Source organism: Daucus carota, chromosome 9 (genome assembly GCF_001625215.2).
Source record: "Daucus carota subsp. sativus chromosome 9, DH1 v3.0, whole genome shotgun sequence".
Lineage (NCBI taxonomy): Eukaryota > Viridiplantae > Streptophyta > Magnoliopsida > Apiales > Apiaceae > Daucus > Daucus carota.
Genome location: NC_030389.2, coordinates 21,105,834 through 21,124,482, shown reverse-complemented (window position 1 = coordinate 21,124,482; position 18,649 = coordinate 21,105,834). Strand labels below are relative to the sequence as shown.

The following is an 18,649-nucleotide window of genomic DNA, read 5'->3' as shown; positions in this document are numbered from 1 at the left end:
TTGAGAGAATTCACAAATTATTTTATAAAAACATACGTGATTCTTATTCCAATAAAAATAAATTACTTAATTACTCATGAATTTATTTATTTACAACTAAAATCAATTCGATAAAAACATATATTGAACATAGAACATGAAATCCTCTATAACTCAATATTTCTGAATTCAAAAAAGTACTGTACATAAACTACAATTTCTAATAAAACACAAATTTACTACTTGAACAACTTGTCCTCTAGAAAGCTACAATTTCTAATAAAACACAAAACACTACTTGAGCAACTTGTCCCTGAGAAACCGATCATATAAGTGACCTGCCCAATTTATCTGAAAAGCCACAATTTTATTCAGAGATTATGTCTTCAATCTCGGAGAATATGTAAGCTGTGCACAATAAAAATATAAAACCGTTAAAATCACATGATTGGTTTGAACTCTTAACTCTTTAATTAGAAAATTAGAAATACTTACATTAACAACAATTTTTCCTCTTATATCTTTAATAAAACTTCCCACAGAATAGCCACAATATATGTCATCAGTAGAAAGTGGCTTAGGACACTACAATACAAAATAGAGAGAAAATGATTACACAACAATTTCTTCCCAACAAATGCCCAAATTTATACTCCGATAAAACTCCCTAATTCATATGAACACATACACAACAATTAATTCCCAATCGAGTAAACATTACCCCGATTAGCCTATAATCACGTAATTAATTAAATTAATTTCTAATAATCAAATCAATTCTTAACTAATGCAAGACAAGTATACACACACACACACACACTATACATAGATACAGCTGATTTGGTCACAAATTGGCTAACTTGATTAGTTCATATCGTAGTTAGTACAACACAACATATATACACATACATATATAAACTGATTTTATAATAAAGGATGTTTACCCACTGATTACAATAACAGGTGGGGGGTTGAGTGGATCGCCGGAAGCACTGAAAAGAGGTGGCAGCATCGAAGCTTGGCGCCAGCGGTTAGAAGAAGATATAGAAGAAGATGCGGCCGGATTTGGGGGAGAAACGGAGTAAAGAGGCACGAGAAAGGGTGAGAGATTTCGAGCGAGAGGATTGTGAGAACACTGGGGAAAGAAAAGAAAGGGAGAGGAAGAAAGTAACGAATTGGATACGTGGCACCTTACACTTTGCCATGCATCATTCAAATTGCTGACTTTCTTGCTTAATAGTAACTGCTTTTTAATTAATTTACAGAGGTACTACTAATTCATAATAAAAAATTAATACGTTCACAAATTAATTGTATTAAATGACTATAATACGTGGAATGAGGTTGATTTAGGAAATATAGATAAGAGATATGTGAAGTAGAATTAACTTTGAAAATATGATTTTGTATTAAAAGTGTGGACAACTAATTTCAAACTAATTCTAATTTAATTTTATTTAACATGTTTCTACATGTATAATTTTGATCTAATATTATTATATAAGGTCTATGTGATTTAATTTATTTTGCATGTATAATTTTGATTTAATTTTATTATATGAGGCGTGTGTAAAATACTATACTATATCAGATGACTGCGTTTCGTACGTTTTTTGTTAATATTTATTACAAATATTGCACTATTATTTATAATGATATGCGCGTAAATAAGTATTTGTGGACGTCGAGTAATATTTATTAAAAATATTATACTATGATTTATAATGATCTGAGTATTTAAGATAAGTAATTGTGAACATTGAGTATTGTTTTCTTTTGATCATAAGAAATATTGTGCCTGTTTGGCTTAAACTTATTTTTTAGAAAGGAATTATTTCTAGAAAAGAGTAATAATTTTATTATTTTTTTAAAATAAACCCTGCTTTTTTCTATATAATGAATATTAAAGACCTTCATGACAATTATATGCAAAACAATTATAAAAATATACATTTTGAGAAAAAATAAGTCCTTCATAAGCTCTTGAATTATCTTTCCAAACAAGACCATTGTATTATTTATTTATAATTATAATGATTTAAGTATTTAAGATGTGTACTTATGGACATCGAGTATGAGCTATACATTTTAACGAAAAAAGTGGCTACTTTGGTATAAATTCTCATAAAATCGTTCAACACCATATTCCTCCTTGACTAGACTAGAGTATCCGCAATGTACAAACCGCAAGCGTATCTGTAGGCATATAAATATAATATATGTTGGAGATTAAAGAGAAGAAACTTGTTCTCAATAATCCACACAACTTCTCACACAAAATATATAAAACTCACAAATATTGTATTTCACTTAAAAGAACTTAATATTTTTTTTGATGCTTGAAGATGGTCCTATTTATAGGACTATATGGAACCTACCAGAATACTTACTTAATACTAGGTACATGAACCATTTTGAAATGCAAAAGGACATCAACTCAAAAGTCCATAAACTCAAAGGTCCATTCTAGAAGCTTTTAGGAATATTCTAAATAATAAAAATATTAATAAAGTTTAGCTTATTATTTTAACATCCCCCTTAAGCTAAACTTTTTCTCAGGCCAAGTTTATTCTTCAACTCCTTAAAAATGTCCGGCCTCAAAGGTTTCGTAAAGATATCTCCAATCTGCTCTTGTGGCTTGCAATGTTTAATCACAACTTCTCCTTTCTTCACCAAATCTCGAATAAAATGATATTTGATTCTTATATGCTTGCTCTTCCCATGAAACACCCGATTTTCTGTGAGTGCTATAGCGGACTTGCTATCACGATATATAATTGGACTTTCTTTCGTGGCATGCATAGATCCTCCAACACCCATGTGGTCCACAAAGCTTGACAACTAGCCAATGACAAATGAATATATTCTGCCTCCGCCGTTGAGAGAGCCACAACTTGTTGTTTCTTTGACATCCATGTAATGGCACTTGAGCCTATGAAGAAAACATTGCCTGAAGTGCTTTTACTATCATCAACACTCCCAACCCAGTCACTATCGCAATATCCAATCACCTTGGAGTCTTTTTCCTTTTGATAATAAAGTCCATCACCAAGTGTTCCACGAACATACCTCAAAATTCTTTTTCCGGCCTCCCAATGTGTCTTTTTTGGTTGCTCCATGAATCTACTAATCAAACTAACACCATAGGTGATATCCGGTCGAGTGGCAGTCAAGTACATCAAACTCCTCATAAGACTTCTATATAATGTTGGATCAATATATTTAGAGTCGTCATCCTTACTTAGCTTCAAGCCAACTTCAATGGGATTACTAAATGGTTTCGCATCTTGCATTCGAAATTCTTTCATCAAATCCCTTGCATATTTTTCTTGAGAGATAAATATTCCATTTTCATCTTGCTTCACCTCAATACCAAGAAAGTAGTGAAGTAAGCCTAAATCGGTCATCTCAAATTCTTGCATCATATTCTTCTTGAATTCTTCGATGTCATCATGATTGTTTTCCGCAAAAATTAAATCATCCGCATATAGGCCAATGATGAGAATATTACTTTTGTTCACCTTGATGTAAAGTGTCTGCTCAAATGGACACCTTTTGAAACCCATCTTCATAAAATAATTACCTATATGGCTATACCACGCACTTGGGGCTTGCTTCAGGCCATACAAAACCTTCTTCAACCGATAGACTTTATTCTCCTCATTATTCTTCACATAGCCCGGTGGTTGATCAATATACACCTCTTCTTGCAAGACTCCATTCAAAAAGGCAGATTTGACATCCATTTGGTGAACTTGCCACTTATTTTGAGCGGCCAAAGAAAGTATCAAACGAATTGTTTCAAGGCGTGCCACGGGAGCAAAGACTTCCTTGTAATCAACACCATACTTTTGCTTGTAGCCTTTTACCACCAATCGTGCCTTATGTTTCTCAACTTCACCTTGTGCATTTACCTTTGTTTTGTAAACCCACTTGACTCCAAAAGGTTTCTTCCCTTTAGGTGCTTCCACTAAATCCTGTGTTTGATTTCTTTCAATTGCATCAATTTCTTGATCCATGGCATGCCTCCATTTATTTTCTTTAGCGGCATCTTCAAAAGTGACCGGATCCGCATTTGCATACAAGACAAAATCAACAAACTCATCTTCTAAAATTCTTATTGTTGCTCCATAAAGGTCCGCCATAGATCTTGTCTTTTGAGGTGGTGATTCAGAACTTGAAGATGATGATAAGCTTGGAGGAGAATTAGATGGTGGAGTAGGTGGAGTGGAGCCTTCTTCTTCAATTGGATCAAATGCATCATTGTCAAGAAAAATACTTGAACTTTCTTTCTCTTTCTCCCATTCCCACGAAGCTTCCTCATTGAAAATTACATCATGACTAATTATAACATTCCTTGTGATAGGATTATAAAATTTGTATGCCTTGGAAGCTTCACTATAGCCAACAAAGATGAATTTTTCAGATTTATCGTCAAGTTTGCCTCTCTTTTCATCGGGTACATGAGAGTAACTAATGCTTCCAAAAATTCTCAAGCGAGAAACACATGGTTTCTTGCGGCTCCAAGCTTCTTGTGGAGTCTTTCCATGTACACTTTTAGTAGGTGCACGATTGAGAACATAACATGCACATGCCACCGCTTCAGCCCAAAACATTTTAGGCAAGCCTTTTGTTTTCAACATACTCCGGACAAGCTCCATAACTATTCTGTTCTTCCTCTCGACCACCCCATTTTGTTGAGGGGTTGAACGAACCGTTAGTTGTTTTCCATGCTTCTTTAAGAAACTTCCAAATTATCGGGATATATACTCACCGCCACGATCGGATCTTAGTGTCTTCAAATAATGGCCACTTTATTTCTCCATAAGTGTTTTAAATTTTTTAAATATTTCAAATACTTGAGACTTTTCTTTGAGAAAATAAACCCACATCTTGCGACTATAATCATCAATAAAAGTGAGAAAATAACGACAACCTCCAATTGAGTTTGTGCGCATAGGTCCACACAAATCCGAATGTACCAACTCCAAGGTTCTTTAGCTCGCCATGCCTTGCCTTTTGGAAATGGATCTCGATGATGTTTGCGAAAAACATAATCTTCACACACTTGATCTTGCCTTTGAATACTTGGGATGCCTCTCACCATATGACCTTTACACATCTTAGATAGAGTGCTAAAACTCAAGTGATTATATCGAAGATGCCAAAGCCAAGACTTGTCATTCACAATATTAGCAAAGCATGGAAGAGACCCACTTTGAATTATTATTGGAAACATTTTGGTTGATGTCATCTTTACTCTCGCAACAAGGACCCGATTTTTATCTTTGATCTCACAATAATCATTTTTAAAATTCACATCATGTCCCTTTCTTAAAAGTTGCCCAACATTTAAAAGATTATGCTTAAGATCGGGAACATAATAAACGCTATAGATATAATTTGTACCTTGCTTTGTTCGGATTGGAACATCACCACAACCTTTGACAATGAGCCTTTAGTTGTCCCCCGTCTTGACTTCTCGTTGGACACTTTCAACAAAATTCACAAAGCAATTTTTATTTCCGGTCATGTGGTTACTACAACCACTATCGATATACCAAACATCTTCGAAAGACTCTTCTTGAACATTACTAACAAGAAGCGTGCTTTCATCTTTCTCCTCAACATTTTTATGTAGAAAATTTGAATCGTCCTTTTCATCATTAATTCTTTTGTAACAATCGTTTTTCATATACCCAATTTTATGACAATAATGGCGTTGAAAATTAAAAGAATTACCTCTTCCTCTTCCATTACAACCTCCACAAGCTCTTCCTCTTCCTCTTTGATATGAACTTGAATATTCACTTTGCATTTTTCCTCTTCCTTGTCCTCGACCACGAAATGATCCTCTTCCACCTCTCCCTCTAAAACCACCACAACTAGTGTCTTGAATTTGAAAAGCTTTCTCGGAAGGAGAGGAATCAAATTGCTTGATTCGGAGTTCATGAGATTGTAGTGAGCCCAACAATTCTTCAAGAGAGAAAGTATTTAAATCTTTTGATTCTTCAATGGCCACAACAACATGCTCCTATATTCGAGTCACGCTACGAAGAATTTTTTCTAAGACTTTTTTATCCGTAATTTCTTCTCCATTGACACGAAATTGATTAACAATCGAAATTGTTCGATTATAGAATTCCTCCACCGTTTCACTTTCCTTCATCTTAAGTAATTCAAATTCACCTCTTAAAGCTTGAAGTCTCACCATTTTTACCTTTTCTTCTCCTTTGTATGCTTTGTTGAGGATTTCCCATGCCTCCTTTGATGTTGATGCCATAAAAATTCTCTTAAAAATAACATCATCTACCGCTTGTTAAATAAAGTAGAGAGCCTTTTTGTTCTTCTTGCGATTCCCCTTTAGAGTGTTTAATTGTTGTGCCGGAAAATTGGCTTGATTCGCCGATTCTTCATAACCATTTTCCACAACCTCCCAAAGATCTTGAGAGCCATATAACACCTTCATTTGAATGCTCCATTGGTTTTAATTCTTTCCCGTCAAACGAGAAAGTTGAGGTTGCAACATATTGTTGTTGTACGCCATCTCTAAACCTTGCTCTTGATACCACTTTGTAGGAATATAAATATAATATATGTTGGAGATTAAAGAGAAAAAACTTGTTCTCAATAATCCACACAACTTCTCACACAAAATATATAAAACTCACAAATATTGTATCACTCAAAAGAACTTAATATTTTTTTTTTGATGGATTACAAAGCTTGAAGATGGTCCTATTTATAGGACTATATGGAACCTACTAGAATACTTACTTAATACTAGGTACATGAACCATCTTGAAATGCAAAAGGACATCAACTCAAAAGACTACCAACTCAAAAATCCATAAACTCAAAGATCCATTCTAGAAGCTTTTAGGAATATTCTAAATAGTAAAAATATTAATAAAGTTTAGCTTATTATTTTAACAGTATCTTGGGAATATGAACAAGAGGAGCTTCATGATTTACATTAGCCAGAATCCTCCCCTTTATACTATCAGGACCAGAGTCAGCATCGACACTATGAGTTGCAGAATCATCAAAGTCAGCACCGGAAACATGGAAGTGCTCAAACTAAGAGGTGAAATCAACTAGACTAACTTCTAAACTCTAAAGTACAGTAACGCAAAGCCTACTTCGAACTATCAAGAGTCAAATTTATATACAAAAATAATCGACGATTATGCTTAAACATTTTTCTTACCCAACTGAATACTAAAGTTTTAAGCATTAGTTTGAACAACATCAAAACTACCCGTATTACCTTCAACTAGAGGTGGCAATCATTTCGTTTCGTATACTTTCGTTTCGTGTATTTTCGTGTTTCGTGGACTGGAAGGTGAAACTCGTATCCGCTCGTTATTAATTTCGTGTACCTAATTAGAAACACGTATCCAATCCGAAACGTTTCGTGTATTTTTCATGTACTTTTCGTGTACATTATATATAAATAATAATATAATTTTCATTAAAAAATGGCTTTAATATTTATTTTTTTGTTTAATTTTACTAAACATGAATGATATATTTATGCTCGCATACAATTATCTAAAAATTTGTTAATGTACCTATAATATGTATCTACATATACATATAAATATATATTTATTTAACACAAGTATATATTTAATATAGTATAACATATATATAATAAAATTTATGTACAAATATTTCGTGTATTTTCATGTCCCCCAAATGAAAACCCATATCCGACACGAAATCTATCATGTAATTTCGTATTCATGTAATTTCATGTTTCATGTATCAAAAATCAAAACCCATATCTATTTTTCTCGCGTTTCGTGTTAGCGTGTTACGTATCAAATTGTCAGGCCTACCTTCAACCAGTCCTAAACAGCAGTAATTTCAAGCTACACCAGATATGTGTAAACATGGATGAACGCACAAAACAATAACTACTACTGTTACTTTTACGTTACAAATGATCAGCATCTATTTTTTTCACAGCAACAAACATTTTGAGGCAAGTCCTGTCTTCGAAAATACAGAATGGTTCTTTCCCTATACCGAGGAAGCTGTATACAACAAAAGATGGGGGGTTTCTAACACGACCTTAAGATATCTACATAGAAGCGATCTGAAGGTCTCCCCTTGGTTTCAAACTTTCACTAAAAAAGTTTCATCGACGTGTAGCATGAAACCAGCCCTTTTAAAATCATAAATATGTTCTATGATATGTAATCATGAAGGAGGATGTGCAATCAGATCATCAGTGTATCCACGGATAAAAAAATCTGAGCAATTCTTGAGCAAACCCCGATCGTAAGGATTGTGAAAACGGCCATCTGGACCATGAAGATATCCGTAACGTGCGCGATTTGATAATTCATTTGTGGTGATGTTCCTTGATATCTGCATTTTAAAGAAAATTCACAAGACTAAAGTGAGAGAAGGTTTTTGCCAAGTCATGCAAAGAATAACTCAAAACATAATATCAACATATTCAATTCCAACTCCCACAAAAGATACTTGAAACCATGTTCTCAGAGATAAAATCAAATTACTTACTTGATATAGTTGTGCTGTCATTAAAGTTCCACAACTAATTAAAATTATAGCATCGACAAACATAAATACAACAGCACCAGGATGTTGAACCACCAGGTGGTGAATCCATATCTCTTCGTCTTGTAATACTGGTGCTGATGTCCATAACCCTGCCAGGAAGGATAAGGCTGTAATCTAAAACAAAAACTTCAATAATACAATAGCAAGTTAAAGAAATGATTATTGTGCCCACATACTGTGGAAGCCAACAACGGCACCAAGGAATGCTATTGAAGTTCCCATGAAGACAAAGATGAAGAAGTCCCATTTATTCCTCTGCAAACCTCAATATATTAGAAATAATAACTCTGATCAGGATGTTCCGATAGAGAACTTTTTCAAAAAATAACAAATCCAAAGGTGACATTTGTGCTCAAAATACAATTTCCAAATCTTTTTGATGTATATATACAAATATCAATTCCTGAACTAAACTAGTCTGTAGGGTCAACCATCCATAAGTACTTAATTTTTTTTATGAAAGTGGGCAAGTCTTTTAATGGTAATATATATTTACTACAATTAAGATGCCTCATGCCCCTAATTCCTAGTAGGACTAGTCATTTACTCTCTCTAAAGTAGTCAACCATTGTGATGCAAGTATCGAATTTCATCTCCTACGAATAAGCTTCCAGATGATAAAATGCCATCTAAAAAGACCCCATGGGTTACCTTTCCTACACAATTAGATATCCAGGGGCAATGATGGTCAAACTGTTCCACGCAATGCTTACATACAGGGCAATGTTTGGAGCGGGTAGGCCTTATAATCTGGAATGGAAAAGGAATCACAAGCCCCATTTGTTAGAAAGCATTGTAACAGAGAACTTGCCCATTTTCAAACATAAGAGGAGAAAATTGATTGACAAACCTTGCAGGTAGGACAGAGTTGAGACCAATCTCGAAGTGATATAGCAGGATTGTTCAGATCAACATTCAGTAAAGGGTCCTGCACTTAAGAATAATATTTTGGTTAATGGCAGTTTTTAACTAAAAGAACAGCATTACTGAAAGGTTCTAAAATAATGTACATAAGCCACAGACTAAAGTAAGTTGAAACACTCTGTTCTTTTTCTTCTTTTTTTCTTGCTAAATACACTTTTTTTCTTAACTATCTTATTCAACTGAAGGAAAAGTTGCAACTAAGAAATAAGGTAACTGAGATGTAAAAGGTCATTTACAGAAATAACTCAGGTATCTGTCCAGGCCAATTTAGGCATAACAAACAGGGAGGACCCGAGAGGTTAGATTTTCCTGCAGGCCCGGGATAACTAGAGCTATGCACAATATTAGGATCCAGACAACAAAATGGTCCACCACTCCACGAATCCCAACCTTGAAAAAACATTGAGATTCCCGTTTGCTAGTTATCGAGAGAACAAAGAGTTGTCAACTTTTTCAGCCATACTTTGGGTCTAAATTCGACAAATCAATACTGTAAATCAAGGATAAAAGATCTTTCCTAGACTGGATAAAATAACTGAGAATTAAAACAAGGGTCCTGGTCCCTGACAACTGGTTGCAGGAACTGTTTATTTAACACACACTTCCAGGGGCGTCGGATCTCTATTTCAAGGGTCCAGATTAAAACTTCGTTTTTTTAAGTATCCGCTGTAATTTTCCGCCGATAGGAAAAGTTCCTATCCGCGGAAATTTTCCACGGATAGGAAAAGTTCCTATCCGTGGAAAATTATAGCGGATACTTAAAAAAAAGTTTCAATCCAGACCCTTGAAATACAGATCTGTTGGTAATGGAGCTGTGTGTTAGATAAAGAGTCCCTGACAATCAGTTGTCAGGGACCAAAACCCTTAAAACATTATTTAGATAAAGAGTCCCTGACAATCAGTTGTCAGGGACCAAAACCCTTAAAACAATATTTTTATTTTAAGAAACACATCACATCATGTTAAATTCAGATATTTACAAAATCATTTGAAACTTTTGAAAGAACAACAGCAAATACCACCTCAAAGTACATATTGCAAATGTACTGGTCCTCCGTTTAAACAGTAGGGCTTTTGTGAATTTCCACAAAGTTCATAAAAAGAAATTGGAAGTATCAGCATACCTCCGTATCAGTAAAGTGTCCAGTTCCTCTTGCAAACTTTATAAAGCCTGGATCTTTACTGTATTTGAATGAGACAATCAGTTACCATATAGATCAATCAACATAGACCGACAACATATCATACATGATATAACGTTCTCTGTTAGAGACTTCGAGGCTTAGACCTCTGTGAATCGAGTAATTTAAGTTTTTCATTTGGACACCGAACATTAAAAGTTTACAAGGGCAGAAACATGAAGTAATTACAAAACAATGTTGTATTCAAGGTGCATATAAGTAGCTCGAAGATACACTGGCATATTAATCAATGTCATCAAGGTATCAAGCAGCAAAAGTAGCAAAATCGTACTTGATACTTCATAAATGATCAAAGTAATTATTACGTCAAGAGGCTTAATATTAGATATTAACTTGTATAGATTAAGTTACCAGTGGGTATACTAGAGCCTAAAAGAAGTAGCCGGCTAAAAAAAATAAAGCTGGAGTAAAAAGTAAGAAACAATGGAATAGAAAGAAATAATACGACAAAGATGTAAAAAAGCAAAGAGAGGAGAAAGAAATCATGATTAGACGAAGAAAGAAGTGAAGAGAAGGCGACAATTCCTACTGAAACTAGCTGCGGTGCTGGAGACGGTTAGTCGATACCGGCATCCTCGCAAGTTGTTGCTCAGGGGTTGCAAATTTGCAAGTACAGTTAATTTCAATCAGAAAGGCTTGACAGAGTAATGTTGTGAGTTTTTTTAAATTTAGTACACTAGGTCAGGTCTAAACAGATGGGTTGATTACCCAAAAAGCCGTTGGGTGTCATAGACAACTACTTACTGTGCAGGATGACAGAAAATTATTCTGTAAACTATGCCGTGATGTCATGATATATAGAAAATAAGAAGCCGGATTTTCTCAATCCAAGTTCCTCTAAGGTTTAATTTCTCCACCTCTTTATTTCTGTGAATGTGCTTTCAATCTTCATGTTTTGCTACTCTTCTTTCATTTAGCTTAGCATCCTCATTTAGAAAAGAAAAATATACAGGTAATAGGATGGAACTGAAAATAAACAGCACACTGAGCTTTACCGTCATTCATCTAAAGTAAATCTCAATCATATGTTCAATAAATCAGGGGATGCTCCATATCCAAGCAGAATACGACGTCTAGCAGCAATGTTTTGTTAAGAAACTAGATAAATGAAGAAACATAAATCAAAGAAATAACTAATAAAGATTAAGTAAAAGCTTGGTCATTGTTATGGATGAGAGATTATCCTGATCTGATGGATTCCTGATTCATTCTGATCCTAATTGACCGAACCTGTTTTTTAAATGATATTTCATACCTAAAGAGTTTTGTTTTGGTTTCAGTTATCCCAAATTTAAAAAGTCCAAATCCAAAATAAACCAGTTGAGTGATACTAAAATTAACCCCAACTATACTAAATTCTTCCAGCCGCCTCCTTTACCTCTCTCCATCTCACAATTCCGCACCCTCACGCTTTCTCATCTCTAATATGTATTTCCTATTCCTCAATTGTTTAACCAATGGACCCTCAATCTTGACACATTCTAGTGATCAAATACAAACCAATTCTTAAACACAAACTAAAAACCAGTTCCATAATCAATGTTTACAACTACATGAATCACTAGTTTATATTGCATTAAACATTGTTTCATACAGTAAAATCAGTAGTTTTATTTTTGATAATTAAAAAAATCTACTTATGTTAATTATTGGTAGCCAATTATTGATGATCAATTATAGTTGAGGAGGTCCATGATGGTAGTAAGTGATAAGAAGAGGTGTGTTATGGTATACTCCCTCCGTCCCATTGGATTGTATACAGTTTTCTTTTTGGGACGTCCCATCAATTGTATACATACCAAAAATAGTAAGTTTTTATAATATAAAAACTTAACTACACCCACTATATTCTTCCACCACACCAACTTTATACATTAAATATTAGTAGGTCCCACCACTTTACTCGCACTACACTCCTTTTACACATTAAATATTAATGGGTCCCACCACTTCACCCACTTTTCTTACTTTTCTTTACTAAATTACACTTTTTCTTAATCTCCGTGCCACTCCCCATATATATACTAATCAATGGGACGGAGGGAGTAGTAAGTAGTCGCTAGTTGTGGTAAGTTATAGTGACAAATGGCGGCGGCTATTAGTGATGCTATGCGATAGTGGCAAGTCATAAAAGGTGCTGTTAATGGTGGAAGGAGGTCCATTATTACCGTACGGGTGAAGATGATAATCATATACATTGTGTGTGTGTGTGTGTGTGTGTGTGTGTGATTATATTTTAGAGAGATGTTATATATAAGATAATGATTTGTGATGTACAAACGGGTGATTTCTGTAGTTAAAAATAGTGATTAAAAATTGATCAGAGACTAGTTTTTAATTTGTAGGCTAATTTGGTTTATATTAGAGTAAGACCCAGTGCGTGTGCATGTCGCAAATTAGTTAAATTTGCTAATAAGAAAGATTTTTGTTAATAAGAAAAATTTGTGTGTAAATTCAGTTGAATTGGGTTCAGGTAAGCCGTAAGTGTTGTTGAAAATAGCATAAGATCCATTTGGGCCTTTCTTGAACACTTTAGGGTTTTAGATGGACCGGTTCTCAACATGGTATAGAGCTTTTGTTTGGCAGAGGTCTCAAATCCGATTCTCCTTCACCCCCAATATTCTCACGATATAATATGAACACAGACATTAATTGCCCAAAATACCCGTGATCCACTCTTCACTCTTCAACCCAGAAAATGGGATTTCCATCCCTGGTCATTGATAAATAGTCTCCTTCATGCAGCAAAGCATATAGTTATTTCTATATGATAACCTAGATCAACTGTCAGGATTTATGTTTTTCAGTTTTGTGTTTGTGTGTTTTTTTTGGTGTTTTCTGCTATACATGTGCCAAAATGTAAAAGTAACAGTGAATTGAGAGATTAGAAGATAAATAGAGCAGAGAGAGAAATAGAGAGATAGGCAGAGAAGAAAGAGATCAGATAGAAAGAGATAGAGATTAGAGAGACTGGGAAAAAAAGGTAGTTACAGAGAGAGAGAGAGAGAGAGAGAGAGAGAGAGAGGTAGTTACACACAGAGAGAGAGAGAGGGGGGGAGAGGGAGAGGGAGATCAGAATCATAATTGAACTGTACCTGCTGCAACGGATTAACATTAAAACTGTACAAAATGATATTGAAACAGCCGTCCATCCCCAAAGTCCAACTACAGCAGTAACTTTTGGAAGATTGGAAGCTGGCAAGAGAATACGAAGAAAATCATGATTAGAATGTTAATATAACTTCATATAAATCTAAAAGTACTCCAGAAACAAGGTTCAATTACCTACCAAGAAGTATTGTATTGATGAACATCAAGGTGGTTATAACTATTATAAAGAACAGTATAGGTGCATAACCTACAAAACTCAATTTTCCAGAGAAAACTCTGTCTTTCCAGGAAATGCCTTGTGCATGCTGCGCTCTAAGCTGCAAAAATCAGATTTAATCCATATTTGTGTCAAAGCATCAATATAGGCAGATATATACTATTAGCTTTACGGAGTATTACAACAGCTATAGTGTATGACTAAGTAATATATAATTCACTCAAGGGTAAATTTTAATTTTCTCCAGGGTCAATTAGAAATCAATTATCACAAGCGAAACAGATCATTCATAATAAAAGAACTACAAGTTATAGGAAATCATTTACTTGGACCCACAAATATGATAGTGCACCACATACATATCATTAAGTCAATAACACTTATAGCTTCTATTGGCCACTTAAATAAAATAAAAAAAACTAGGGTTATACTCCATAATGACTAATGCAATATCTACCAACAGGTCAACACATGTCAGCATTATACCTGTGAGGTATATACTTTATATGAACGAGATTAAAAAATAACAATTTTTGTGAGTTAAACTTAAATTATCACTACCAATATGCAGACACTTTTACCCAACAGATTACACTACTAAACAAGTGTACCTACCTCATGAACAAGATTAATGCATTGAAAAATCAATCTTGGGAAGTTACATTATCAAATGACTTGTTATAATACCCTATAGCACACGTTTCTGTTATGATTATTTCCATCTTTATTTTTACTATCTAATATGTTCAGCAAACCCAAACAGAGTACTATCCACATTATGATTTTTCACTCACAACTACAACCCAGATTACTGCAAATAAATTAGTCACACACTCAAACTACACAGTGAACACCTGTATGACCAACTAAATAATTATGACAACAGTCAATTAGTCATGTACGATGCTGCTGATCCTGAAGTTGAATCACAAGACAACAATTTATCATGACGACATACTCACATAATATATAACCTATTAGAGGAGCATCAATACAAAGCTACGTACAAGGAAAGAAGTGAGACTCCGGTGACCTTTATCGGAAGCAATCTGTACAGGAGTAAGTCCAGTACTATCCTTTACTATCAATTCCTCCTTTGTGCCTGCATATACAAGTACAGTGCAGACCTCCACATTTCCTTGATATGCAGCCCAATGCAACGGGGTACAACCTAAGAAAAAAGAAAGTTGCCTCGATTACTGTGACAGATGGACAACTATTGTACTGTACTGCATAAATAAAACTAAAAGGGTAGAACTGAGGATTTCTGTTTGACGCTATAACATAAAGTAGGATGGTATTTTATGAAGATTCATCTACTTAAAAATCAATATCTTACTAAGATTACTCACTTTATTCATGAAGATTCATCTACTTAAAATCAATATCTTACCAAGATGACTCACTTTATCCATGTGACAGGGCACACAAACTATATCAGGAAAACAATATTGATAATTTAATTTGACAAAATATGATGACTTATTTATCTATGGCCTAATATTTCTGATCATTGCCTATCAACCTTTCAACTATTTTAATATTGTCATGTAAAGAGAACCTGGAGAGTGGTGTATGTGTGTGTGTGTGTGGGGGGGGGGGGGGGGGGGGTGTAAGAGTTAACTTATTTACAGAAGTTGAATCATGAGTCTGCTACCTTCTTTGTCTTGTCTCTCTTGACTCGCATCTCTGAATAAAAGTAATCTGACAGTATCTGCAAACCCTTTGTATGCAGCCCTGAATGGAATTTAATAGGAGTACATGTAAAACGCAGATGGACCTTAAACATCAAAATATAATATTAACATTTAAACATAAATAAAACCTAGGGTTATATCACCCATCTAAAAAAAGGGTAGCTAAGCTATAATCGAAGAAAAGCTGGAAGAAGTTGAGCTCATATTTTCAATAATTTCCATGTCATCTAATGATTATAAAGTACAGTTGTTTTTCTAACTACAAACAAGTTCAGCTAAACAAGGATCAAAATACACTCGAGCACTACAGTTCACACACAATCCATATAGGTAGAGTTTAGAAGCATTTTGACTTCGAGATTAGAATTGATTGTTAAAAAATGTTGGGAATCTAACGGTAAAAACAAGATCTCTCTTAAATAATCTTAAGAAACATACCAATGCAGAGGGCTTCTTCCATCATTATCTGGTACATCAAACTCGGCATGAAACTTTGCGACAATGAAATTTAAAAATGCTGTTTGTCCATATTGAGCTGCAATATGAACTGCCTGCAATAATATATTACTGTTGAGACGAAAGCAATCTTGAAAATCAGACAATTCTTTTGGTGAACCTGCGGCGTTATTTACAATTTTATCAAAAAAATTCCCATGGACCTTAATGAAAATTGGTATATCAAGCAATAAAGTGCTCCATTAGAAATAATTTTACTGCTTCACTATTACCCGATAGCCATTCATGTCAGCAGCCTCCACCTGTGCTCCATTCTGCAACAACACACCAGCCACTGCAATTGAGCCACGTACTGCTGCCCAATGCAGCGCCGTCTGCTTCATGTGGTCAGTGGCATTTGCATCCGCACCGTGCTTCAAACAACCAAAACATTCACGGTAAACTTTCACTTATTTACAAACATAATTGCACTATAATCCACATCTCAACCATTTTTCAAGACAACCAAACCATCCCATATAAATTTCCATTCGCTTGTACCGACATAACCTTCAACTCAGAAACACGAGCAAAAACAAGCAAATTACAAAATTTCCACCTACAATTTCACCTCCCACCTTATTAAGGATAATATAATACAACATAATAAGAGCATCTCCAACTGTGTTGACTAAAATGATATAAAATACTGATTCCGTAAAATTTGTTGAACTTGTAATCTGTTGTGGTCCGATGGTTTTGCCTACATTTTAAAAAATAGTATCTTTTTATTATTTCATGTAGTTATAAATAGAATATATATTTTTATTATGGTAATAGATAAAGTGTAATATTCCTATAAGTCTCTAGAGGATCAACAAATATAGCAAACATTATAGAGCTGGCTAAACTTATTGACAAGGGGAACGCGTGGTTGGAGTGGAGAAATTTTTACATATAGCTTTAAATTATGTTTTCTTACAGTAACAAATGGGACTCTAACTTTGCACCAGATGTATTCTCAGACCCTACTAACAATTTCATGAATCTAAAGTCAACCCATCAAATTACAGCTAAAATTAAACAAAGACATAATCAAGTAACAACAATAAACATGGGTTTTCAAATTAGTGAACACAGAGAGGGGGGGGGGAGAGAGAGAGAGAGAGAGAGAGAGAGAGACCTGAATAATATACTGGGCAATGTCAGGAAAATTGTTGAGAGAAGCCCACTGCAGGGCATAATAGCCATTCCCATCAGGAATCATAACAGAAACACCATCTTCTTCTACAAATTTTTTTAATTTGCTAAAATCTCCATAAGCAGTAGCTGAAAATATGTCGGAGATAACAATACTTTGATTCTGGGGTTGCTCTAAATTCATTTGATCACTTGCATCCGATACAATTTCGATTTCTGATGATGCCATTTTGATCAGAATTATTTTGTGTTTAATTGAATTGGGGTTTTAGGGTTTATTTGTACAGGGATTGTTTGGGAGATTCAACTTTGATTTAATATATGAGAGGGCATAAATCGAGATCCCGTCAAACTGATCACCATTACATTTTCTCAAAAACAAAAAAGTTTTTTCTTAAAAAAATATCCCACGTTAAGAATACTACTATGAAATTTTGTCCTCGCTACGCGTGTTTAGAACGGTCAAAAATTATTAAATTCAGTACTCTCAGAAAAAATATAAAATCAAAACATGTCCTCACATTAATAAACCATATCAACTTCTAATTGGACAAATTTAGATTGTTGGAGAAAATTAAAATGTTCGATATTTTATTTTCTTGTCTAACCATAGAAAATATACTGTATCAACTTATAATCACTATATTATTATTCGATGCAATTATATTATTGTTCGATGCAACTATATATAAGATATTTCTAACATTGTTGATTTGAAATTCATGACATTTCCAAAATTAGAAGGAATGACTTCTGTCTCTACTAAAATAGTGTTTAAAAACACAACATAGTTTAACATTAGTATATTCAGTTAAGAATTAATATTTTAATTAGACCATAAACTAATACACTAAGTTAAAAATTATTATTTAATTAAAACGATACTTAGATATTGGGTCTAAATTAGTAATATTTAGAACATGTTGTAACTAACTATATTTGAGTCCCTATCATTGTTTTGTATTTATATGATTTCATTAAATAGTCTGTTGTATAAAAATAATATTATACTAGCTGTGTAAAAATGGACGTTAATGAAATCTAATCAAATGTAGAATAATTTATATTACTTTTGGCTTAATTATTGAATACACTTTAGAAAATAATTTTTATGAGAATCTTTAAAAGATAACCTCTTATATTGTACAAAAAGGCCTAGACAAATGACTTTCATATATTTATGTTAAAAAATGAATAATAAAATAGAAAATCTGAAGTGCTTTAGAATTAATGTGCTAAATTTCTCTTTCAATTATGATTTACAGTTTAATGAACTATTATCCTCCAAA

General features: G+C 33.9%; 1 protein-coding gene across 1 annotated transcript; it reads right to left on the bottom strand.

Annotated features, from left to right (window-relative positions):
• Positions 1–7,882: 7,882 nt before the first annotated feature.
• LOC108202615 (probable protein S-acyltransferase 23) lies at positions 7,883–17,756 on the bottom strand. The gene is made up of 13 exons (XM_017371092.2): positions 17,344–17,756; positions 16,454–16,594; positions 16,164–16,276; positions 15,686–15,765; positions 15,036–15,199; positions 13,990–14,128; positions 13,796–13,895; positions 10,623–10,680; positions 9,425–9,502; positions 9,226–9,324; positions 8,751–8,829; positions 8,515–8,663; positions 7,883–8,358 (listed from the first exon to the last, which is right to left on the bottom strand). Exons 1-13 carry the CDS (start codon positions 17,587–17,589, stop codon positions 8,188–8,190), a joined length of 1,617 nt encoding a protein of 538 aa, XP_017226581.1. The 5' UTR covers positions 17,590–17,756; the 3' UTR covers positions 7,883–8,187.
• Between the last annotated feature and the right edge of the window lie 893 nt (positions 17,757–18,649).

Excerpts from the sequence above, each read along its gene's own strand:
- LOC108202615 (XM_017371092.2), bottom strand. The coding sequence starts at position 17,589 with ATGGCATCATCAGAAATCGAAATTGTATCGGATGCAAGTGATCAAATG. Across the intron at positions 14,129-15,035 it reads GGAGTCTCACTTCTTTCCTT|CTTAGAGCGCAGCATGCACA; the intron begins GTACGTAGCTTT and ends TGATTTTTGCAG. Across the intron at positions 10,681-13,795 it reads ATGTTAATCCGTTGCAGCAG|TAAAGATCCAGGCTTTATAA; the intron begins GTACAGTTCAAT and ends ATTCAAATACAG.